Below are 10,631 nucleotides of genomic sequence, written 5' to 3' on the forward strand. Positions count from 1 at the left end.
GCACCACTGTCCCCGGGGTGGGTTGAATGCAGGGATATTGTGCTGAAGCTCCCCAACAAACACACATATGCACTCAAACACATACACACACATTCACAGAGGCTCAGTGCTCTGTCTCCAGGTGACGCTTTTCCTTTTTTAGATCAAGAGCAAGAACACTTTCCACCCCTCCTTCCTCTTTTATATGAATGCAGGAAAGCACCTCCCCTCCTCCAAAAAAACAAAACAAAAAAACAATCACCACCCTGCACCTCTCCATCACACGCACACATACACACATTACAGGCAAACATCCCCTCATTCGCTCAGATATACCATACATAAACACTATAAAACCCCTTCTGGTGTACTGAGAGCATGCACACCAACACAGAGTGTAGCACTTCCTGCTTCCCCTTGGAGAAAATTGGTGTTTGCATCTGTGCAGGAGAAAGCAAGGAGAGACGGGGAGAAAAAGAGGGCTTGGATGTACCTTTCATGAAATGCTGCATCAAAAACAAGCCAGAAAATATTGCTTCACAATGCTTGTTTATGTAAGAAACTGTACTTTCTGGAAGAGGTTAGAGGAAAATAAGGAGAAGAAGAAGTTTGTGGATCGTGTTTTGAGACCCGAAACGGTTACAAATAATCTCCTAAAAACGTTAAACACACATCATTGTTATTATCCCGCCTACCTGCAGCTTCGCTTATGCACGCCTGCATCTTCACACACACCCGTACAAACATTATTTATTTATATGATAAATAAATAGCGGATTTCAAAAGTTCAGTGCGACACCTTTCATCGTGAAAAGACTCAAAAAAGATCCAGGAGACACACAGACATACATGCACATTTCTTCACGTATGAACAACAGTTAGCAGCTGGTAGTACTCTAATAAATCTACAACACGGTTATTGTTGTGTAATCATGTTATGGTGATGAAGTGAATATATTTAAGGAGTGAACGGTGCATGTACCTGTGTGTGTGTGTGTGTGTCTGAATGTTTGTGAGCCGGAGTACAAAAACTGTCATCATTAGTTTCTCATAGAAAGGGAGAATTTTCCTTTGACTCCAGGTGAAAGTAAAAATAGATTTAGACACTGAATATCAAAAGATGCAGAATAGTTAAACTCCAGGCTCAGCAGCACTAACCCTCATCATTTCTTCTTTTTCTCACTTTTCCCTCTCTCCCTGCCTCCAGAACCCCCAACCCCCCCTTTCCCCTTTCCCGTCTCACCTCACCTCCCCCTCCCTGTTCTGGCTACAGACGGAGAACGTTATGCAGTCCTTCCGTGAGCGCAGCGGTGGTTACCACAGCAACCAACCCTGCTACCAGCAGGAGCCCCATGAATTATCCCGCCTGGAGACCTACCGGCAACACCCGCATCATCCCCATCCACAACACCCGCACCCAGGCCCCGGTCCACATCCAGGCCCAGGCCCGGGGCACACCAGGTCAGGCTATGAGGCACATTCCTTGGCAAACCCAACAAGCATGCCGCCAACTGGAGGACCAGGAATTGGAGGCGGACCTAAGGACTGTTACAGCCAGCAAGCCTACACTGGTTACCCAGGAAATGGCGGAGGAAATGGGAGTGGAAATGGGGGCTCAGCACCCTCACAAGCAAAGAAATCATTCAGAGGAAGCAAAGTGCCCCCACCGAATCCCAGTCAGCACCTGCAGGGTCCTGGGGGCTACAGTAATCACATGGGCCCAGGAACTTATTCAGCCCAATATATGAGCGAGGGCCACCTCCAGCAGAAGTGGGAGGACCCAGCCCAGTTAGCACAGTATGAGCAGGAAATGGTAGGACGTTTGGAGTCTAGTGGTACTCCTGCACCTAGTTCCTCCCAGTACATGGAGCAGAATATGCTGGGCCACTCCCAGACCCAGTGCCACCAGTCCTCTACCCCTGTCTATACCAGCCCCCACCACCAGCCCCATCCTCCCAACCCTTCCCCTTCACCTCTCATGTATCCCCAGAGTCACCTGCACTACCCGCAGCACTCACCCTCTCCATCTACATACATGGAAAAGTGCAGCCCTATGCCCCACTGTTACAAAGGGTACAACTTGCCTCCAGGTTCTCAATATGGCAGACAAATGAGCAGCCACGGCAATCTGAAGCAGGGGGCCTACAGGTCGAGCCAAAACAGTTACGGATATCAGCAGCCTCCCTCCAGAGGTTACGAGCAGCAGCCCATGACCAACCCCCAGGAACCCCATCCAAAATACCAACACTATAGCCAAGCCCAACAAAACTACTGTCTCTCAGAGTTGCCTGTCAGGTCCCCAGAACAGTATTATCAGACTTGTAGCCCCTCCTCGAGCCACTCCCCAGCCCGATCTGTGGGGCGTTCCCCTTCATACAGTTCCACCCCTTCACCGTTAATGACCAATCCAGAGTCATTCCAGTATAGCCAGCCACCTATGACCCCTGGAGCAGCCTCCTCCTCTTCATCATCTTCAGCTGGCATGCAGGAACAAGCCAGTGCCAATACTATGTTGATGCCCCCACGCTCACACCCCTCACCCAGCATACCGCACAGCTATTCCACAACACCGCAGGTCCCCACGATGAAAGAACGCTTCTCAGAGAAGCTATTGTCAAACCCCAGCTTGTGGAGTTTGAATGCACTCACCTCTCAGGTGGAGAGCATCTCTAATAATGTACAGCAGCTCCTGCTTTCAGAGGCCCTGGTTGCAAACAAAAAAGGCAGTAAGCGCAGTAGTGGCGGGAGCAACAGCAGTGCTGGAAGTGCAGTATCCTCCAAAAAGGGTGAGGAATACAAAAGTCCTCCATATCCAGACAGTGGTGGCAGTGTGGGTGGGGGACCTATACAGGATGCTTACTGTACCCCACAGCATCAACCGCTGCCCATGGAAATCCATGAGGGTGGCTACTCCAGCAGCAGCGATGAACCGCTGGAGAGAGGCTACTACTACTTTGGCCAGGGCAGAAGTCCAGCCCAGGCCCATAACAACACACAGCTCAGCGTCGACACAGCCTCTTCATGCTCCATGGCATCTCCCGATGACATGTCTACCAGGTCTGGCGACTCAGGTCTGCACAACCTCACCCCTGACCCTGCTAGATGTCAATCAGGGCAGGGAGGAGATGGCATGAGCACTCCAGTGAAGAGCATTAGTGACGAGAGATCTCCAACAAGCATTACAATCCCCAGTCCCATGAAGCAAGAACAAGATTCTCCCTCTGATATGCAGCACATCAATGAGCCTGTCAAAGAGAATTTCGAAGAATCGGCCTGGACAGAGAAATCTTCTGATAAAGATGAATTGACAACAGAGAAGACTCCTGACCACAAGAGTGAGAGAGATGTGGAGACGACAAAATGTGGAGAGAAGCTAGAAAAATGGTCAGATGAAGAGAAATGTCCAGATGTTTACAGCAAAATAAACAAAGAGGGGACAGGAAAAGCCTACTGCTATGAGGAGACAGTGTACCAGACTAAATATGAACCTAATGCAGGAGACTCGGTTGAACAGTCACCGGCAGCTCTGTCTGATTCCAGCCACAAAGATCATTTTGGCCAGGAGATGAAATCAGAGACATACAAATCAGAGTCTCCAACTGCATCTGAGAGCTCAGTGAAAACATTGCCATTCATTTCCAGGGGTGACCTTGAGCAGGATCAATACTCCACAGGGAAGGAGGACAGCTCAGAAAACACGTCTCCAACTCCTCAAGTTGAGGCCTTGGAAGACTGTGTTTCAGACAAGAGAGACACCAGAGACCTGGACAATGAAGGAGAGGGTGAAGAGGAAGAGAGAGAAAAGGAGAAAACCAATGCAGAAGAACAAAAAGAAACAGAGAAACAAGAAAAATGTTCCCTTTCACCACCTCTGTCTGTAGAGGTTAGGGAGGAACTGGGGGAGGGGGGGGAATTGACCGAGTCATCGAATGAGGAGCACATGAATAAAAGAGATGAATTAGAAAAGATGTCTGGGGATATTGGTAGCAAGACAGAGAGCCAGACTACTGAGCTCCATTCTGACAATGAGTTTGCAGGGGGACCTGCCCATCCAAACTCAGCAGCAGCAACAGCTGCAGCAGATGCCTCTGAAATGGAGTCAGCAATTGGTGACACTGCCCCTCAGCCTCAGTCTGCTATGCCGGTCTTCTCCGCTCTCAATGACAAGGCAACACCTCCATCTCAGGCCAGGGATCATATTGATCACAGTGATGCTAAAGTGCTGGAGCCAGACTCTCCTCAACTACCAGGGAAGTCAATACTTCCCTCAGCCCCCTCCTGGGCAGACACTCCACCTTCCCCGAAAAAAGGTGACGAGGACATGGAACCAGGCATCAGCTGTTCCAGCGCTGTAACCCCTTTGGCCAAACCAGAACCTGTGGCTCCATCTGCTCAGCCGAGGGCATTTGGACGTAAGCATGCCAGGGGCAGAAGAAGAATCATGCATTCAGGTGTGGGAATCAGGCGACAGCTAAGCTTGGAGAGGGAGGGGGAAAAGGAAGAGGAAGGAGGCCACTCACATACACAGAAAACAAGCATGCCTCCAAGCAAAACCGAGCTATTCTCAGATCAAATGGATCTAGCCCATCAGGAATCTATTGTGAGTCAGACTCCCAAAATGCTAAGTGATGGTTTTCGTTCACGAATGTGCACACGCTCATTCAACGCACAAGATTTGCCACCTAAAGCCGACCCTCATGTAAAAAGAAAACCAGGCCCAAAGCCAGGTTCAAAGCCTGGTCCAAAACCAGGGCCAAAACCTGGTGTAAAGCCAGGGTCAAAACCAGGTGCAAAACAAGGGCCTAAACTAGCCCAAAAACCTGGCCCAAAACCAGGGTTAAAACCAGGACCAAAACCGGGACCAAAACCTCTGCCAAATGAACCAGAACTGCCACAGAAAATTGAGACTCCTATAAAACGAAAACCAGGACCCAAACCAGGTTCAAAGCCTGGACCAAAACCTGGGTCAAAACCTGGATTAAAACCAGGACCAAAACCTGGTCCAAAACCAGCTCTCAAGCCAGGCGCAAAACCAGGACCTAAGCCTGGACCCAAGTCTCCAGACATTTTGCCCCACACTGACACTGCACCCATCAAGGCCCCAGTGGGCCGACCCAAAGGTTCACTTACTAAACCTAAATTGTTGCAGCAAGAAGAAACCACTCAGCCTTTCATGGGACCGCAAAGCAGGAGTAGGAAGAGCCTGAAATCTACAATATCACAAGTAAACCAGGGAGCAACACAAGAGGAGCAACAAGCACACCATGAGCTAAAGACGCCAGAGAACGAGTGCAAGAATATGGTTTTGAGATCCAGGAAGCCCTCCCAGGAAAAACTGTCAAAAGAAAAAGAAAAAATAATGGGTGAAGATATTCTCACAGAGACAGTCACAGAATTTAAAGCCAGCGATGTTTCTCTTAAAGAAGAAGAGCTCATAACTGTGGAGCAAATGCTCTCCCCCATTCAGACTGCAGTCACAGATAATGAAGTTACAGGAGACCCACCCACACCACCCACACCACACATCCCACCTGAGCAATCTGAGGAAAAGATCCCCCTTCCACTAAAACGGAAACCTACTTCAGAACTTTCTACACCATTAAAAAAAAAGAGGGGTCCAAAACCCAAACCAAAAACGTTACCGCCTCAGCCCGCCCTGCTGGAACAGGCCGTCCTAACACCTAAAGAGAAGGTCACACGCGGCCCGCGAAGAAAGCGAGGGCCGCCTAAGAAAGAACCTGTGGTCACTCCCATAACCAAAGACATTCTGGCCAACACCAGTGGACCTGAGATCACTAGTGACCCGCCCGTGGTGCCTCCTCAGTGCCCCACTAAAACAAAAGTTCTCCCACCACGCAAAGGCAGAGGACAGAAATATGAGGCCATGGTGCAGAAGATTACATCTCCTAGCTCAAAGAAACACCTCCCAATTCCCCAGCTAGACAGCAGTCTGACTGATGACGTGACAACCAAGGCTTTGCCTGAGCGCATCTTAAAGGAAGGTGAGACGTCTATTGTGACGAACAGCACTGAGGTGATAGAGTCTCAACAAGATGGAGAGAAACAACTTGAGGTGGGAGAGAGGAAAGTTGAGGTGACACAAGACAGAGAAAAGCAAGACATGAGTCCAGAGGCACCAACACTAGAGGGGGTGAGACAAGGGCTGGAAGAGGTTGTAAATAAAAATGAAGCAACACAGGAAGATATTAAACCAGGGACAGAGCAGGATGTTCTAGCTGATAATGTCTGGAGTTCATTAGAGTCCGCAGTAGAAGGCAGCGCTCCAGGTGAGTGGATACCAGAGGCCTCAGAAGGTGTATCTACAGCTGCTGCCAAGTCTGTGAGGACTAAAAGGAAGCGATGGGCCATGGTGGAGAGTACAGATGCCTCAGTGGTAGCCTTGGAAGCAGGGAGTCTAATAGTTACAACACCAAGACTAGCAAAGCAAAGGGCCATCAAAAACAACCATGAGATGCACCTGAAACAAAGGAGGAAGAAGAGAAAAGGCCAGTCCTCTTCAGAGGAAACAGATTTAGTTGAGGAGGCTAACACTGAAACAGACGAGCAACAGGAGAGTGTGGAGGACAAGGTGAACCCCACAGAGCCCACAGTACCTCTGCCAATCAGCACAGATGACATCATAGAAACTCCCCAGGTTACTAGTACAGACCTCATCCATAAACCTCGAAGAGGCAGAAAACCATCAGCAAGCCCAGCTAAAAGGAAAAGAAGCAAAGCCTCAACAGAGCCGATTCCTGGCAAGCCAATTAAGATCCACAAAAAGCCCGGGCCAAAACCCGGGATGAAAGATGCCATTGAGGTAATTGAGGCAGTAGTGAGGGCAGCAGGATGTGAACAGGAGGAAAAAGAGGAGAAAGAAAGACAAGAAAGGGAAAGAAGGGGAAAAGGAAACACAGAAAAAGAGGAGACGTGCGTTGTTGGTCCTGTAGTGACAGTATCAGAAAAACGGACCGAGACCATTTCTGTGAAGAGGATCAGGCGTAGACGGGTCCATCAAAGGTCTAAACTGTCTTTCTATCCTTATGTACGGATTAACAACTCAAGAGACTTTTCTTCCTGGTGTGCCATAGTCAACAAGGCGGAGGATGCGGTCGTATTTCAGAGACGCAGAAAAAAGGGCATCCTCAGAATGAGGAATCCTTTCACAGTTGCAAAGGTGGTGCCACACACTGCTGCCATGCTGCAGGGACCCACAATAAATAAAGATCTTGTTGGGAGGTGTCTGACATGTTGCCTGTGTGGGAAACCGGCAAACTACAAAGACTTAGGTGATTTATGTGGACCTTACTACACGGAGGACGGGGTTCCACGGAAAATCTTGACGATTACACACACAGAAGCCTTCAGGGAAGAGTTGGACAAGACCAACGACGACAACAGCGGCAGCAGCGAAGAACCGGGCAACTCCTCAAAGAGTGAGACTGAGGGCACCCCAGAAAAGGAAGGAAATACAGAAGCAACCGCTCAAGAGGGCAGTGTTAGCAGTAGCAGCAGCAGCAGGCACCACTGGCGTTTCCGACGGGCAGAAAGAATGGAAAGACCGGGTCGGGAAGGTGGCCCGCGAAGGTTAACTCTCCGAGAGAGGTTCAAGAGGATGAAGCAGCTACAGGCCGTCAACAAAGGAGCCCCCACGGACCAAGAGGGCAATGAAAGCTTGTTCCAAAGGCTACAAATGGAGGCAGAGGCTAAGGAGCACTGGGCCCATGAAAACTGTGCCATCTGGACCAAGGGGATAATTATGGTAGCTGGAAGGCTATACGGACTGAAGGAGGCAGCCAACACCTCAGCCCAAACGGTACGACAGCAGTTATCATCAGTGAATCTTTGACATGTGTTTGGAAGCTAAGAAATATCTTTCAAAATTGCTGCAAACTTTTAACATTTTCCCCTCTTTTCTCTCGCTTTCTGAATGTGCCTCTGTTGGTCAAACTGTTTGTTTCTTTACTGGTCTTGATCCATATGTCCATCTGTCTTACTAACCCCAGAGCTGCTACAAGTGCCAGATTGTGGGGGCGTCCCTCAGCTGCTGTTGGAGAGGCTGCTCTCATAAATACCACTATGTCTGCGCCAAAGAGATAGGTAAGAGACCACAGCGAGAGAGGGAGGGAGCAACAGGGGGATAAAAAGGCAAGAAAAAGCTAAGAAGAGAAGGGAGAAATGAGGAGGGAAATTGGGAATGTGAACGTGAGTGTGGGATGAGAGGCCAATTGGGAGGGAACAACTGTAGAAAAATAGGTGGGAAAAAATGAAAAGAGAGTGCAGGGGAAGTGGTTGTGGATAAAATGAGAGCGAGAGGGGGAAAAAAGGAGTAGCATTATTGAGTGCGAGAAGAGATGTCTGAGAGTGTTAGGGCAGAGCAGAAGAGGAAAAGAGAGAGGGAATGAAGAAGGGAGCTTTGAATACAGGGGATGATGACAGGAAAGTGGGACCCTGGAGTGTGCAAAAAGGAGAAAGCGAAGAGATAGAGGGAGGAGGCTGAGCTTGCATGTGTGTGTGTGTGTGTGTGTGTGTGTGTGTGTGTGTGTATTATTGACCACAGCCCCTGTGGCTCCATCCATCCACGCTGCTGCTGTCTGGAGGCTGAGTGTGCATGTGTGTGTCTGCATGTTCGTGCCTTCCTCTCCAAATGCTTGCCAGAACGCTGCCATGCACACCTTATAACAACTTGGCCAACATGCGTTGCCATCAGCTCTCGTGTGTGGTTGCTGTTAATAAAAGAGAGTGTCCGTGTGTCAGCATATGTGTAACATGGTTTCCCCCTTATATTATCTCATGCCAAGGAAGTACAGTGCGAGGATTAAATGGTCTGCCACGTCTGCCGAGCCAGCACAGGGAGCAGAGCGAGGCCCTTTTTTAATCCCGCTGAGTGCACCAGCCATATCTGACTGCCTGCCTGTCTGCATTGCAACTTATCCACTCAGTCTCCCTCTTTCCTCTGTTGCACACCCTCGCTTGCATCGCTCTTTTATTTAGCTCAGTTTTTTTCCATTTATTTGTGCTTTTTGAGGAGAGCTGTGGGTTTGTTGTTGTTCTTGTTGTTGTTGTCAGGATCAGCCTCCTGGTATGGTTTTTATTCAATGTAAAATGTGAATCTGAGATTTCACACCTCATTCTGTTGTTCTTTGCTTTTTCTCTTTCTGCACAGGCTGCACATTCCACGAGGATGACTTCTCCATCAAATGTCCTAAACACGAGGTAAGGAGAAAAAACCCACTAAACTAGTGAAAGCATGCTTTATTACTTCATCCTGCTTTAACAGTTAGTTTAACAGTTCCCCAGCATTTCACAGGCAACATCAGATATCAGTGTTTGCACATATGCCTAAGCACACAAGTTCGGATTTTCTTTCTCCTCACCTGGCCTCCCTTTCCATTCCGAGGACCAAAAACACCAACGCCGCCAGCAACACCCCCCCACCATCCCCTGCCCCTCTCTTTATCCACCTCCTCAGCACAGGGATAAAAAAAATTGAATTCACACATTTCTGTCACAAACAGCAGCACCTTGGCTGAACAGATGATATGGTGCAGAACAAGAAACACAACCGTCAGTTCCTGTAAAGCAGAGAAAGAAAGAAAAAAACACAGCTGATGTTCATTGTAGACTGGCATAAAGTACCATTTTCTCCTCGCCACATGAAGACCAGTCTCTTCCTACTGATTCAACGTGTACCCAGTGTACCTCGGCGAGTTAAAGTCACCACATCAACCGCCATGAGTGCCCTTCGTTTATTACCGTCACCTGCTACTGTGACTTCAAACTGCTGCATTTGCAGGGTCACTGTTCTCCGAGTTCATTCGAATGGTCTCCTCCACATCCCGTTTTTCCTTGTAGGGCAGACGCCATCTGCTGGCGATGTGTTTGCAGGGCAAAAAGAGGAAGGTCAAATGAGGGAGGGAGTGTGGAGGGGGAGGGGGTGCTAGAGATGCTGACATTCAGCAGGGAGCAGCGGTGCATTGAGGCAGCAGTGGCAGTAGCCTCCCATCCTCCCTCCCCGCTCTGCATCTCTCCCTCCCTCCCTCCTTTCCTCTTTTCCTCTTCCTTTCCTGTTCTCCTCTGTGCAGACTGACAGGGATGAAAAGCTGGCTGCTGATCAAAACACCCCACCCACCATCACTGCCTGCTATCTTCCCCACATGCTCTCTCCACCGTTTGCCTCTCTCTTGCTCTCCTTTCTCTCATTATTTCTCTCCCTTCCTCCTTTTTTTCCCCCCTCCACTCCCCTTATTTTGCTTCTCTGCTACCCTGCTGTTCCAGCTCTCTCCCCCCCTCCAGTCTCTCACTCTGTTCACCTCTCATCTCCTGCGAGCTCCCTTTTCCGTTTTCAGTCGTCCTCCCTTCATCTTTCCTCATCCCATTCTCCCTCATTCTTTGTCATCTTCTCCACTCCTCTCTTCACCTCAACTCCCACGTCTAAGCAGCAGAAATAGCGTGTGAGAAACGGAGAGAAAAGGAGAGCGAGTCAGAGAGGGAGAGATTGTTGTTAGCAGGCTGAGGCAGAGCTGTCATCAGCTGAGGGATCTGAAGGTCTGCATGTGTGTGTGGGGGGGTCTGTGCCGTGCCAATTTACGCCGAGCGGCTTAATCAAAGGGAAGAGCAGACACACACGTACCCACACATACAGACACAAG

At 49.3% G+C, this 10,631-nt stretch overlaps 1 protein-coding gene across 1 annotated transcript in view; it reads left to right on the forward strand.

The window, feature by feature from the left end:
* Positions 1 to 10,631, forward strand: part of rai1 (retinoic acid induced 1) — a 53,101-nt gene that overhangs the window by 37,713 nt on the left and 4,757 nt on the right. Inside the window, exons 2-4 of the mRNA XM_005457770.3 lie at positions 1,187 to 7,795; positions 7,986 to 8,079; positions 9,146 to 9,195. Coding sequence (XP_005457827.1) covers positions 1,265 to 7,795; positions 7,986 to 8,079; positions 9,146 to 9,195 — 6,675 coding nt within the window. The 5' untranslated portion in view covers positions 1,187 to 1,264. The remainder of the gene's footprint in view (positions 1 to 1,186; positions 7,796 to 7,985; positions 8,080 to 9,145; positions 9,196 to 10,631) is intronic.

The sequence above is a fragment of the Oreochromis niloticus genome, linkage group LG4, assembly GCF_001858045.2.
Source record: "Oreochromis niloticus isolate F11D_XX linkage group LG4, O_niloticus_UMD_NMBU, whole genome shotgun sequence".
In the NCBI taxonomy this organism is placed as follows: Eukaryota; Metazoa; Chordata; class Actinopteri; order Cichliformes; family Cichlidae; genus Oreochromis; species Oreochromis niloticus.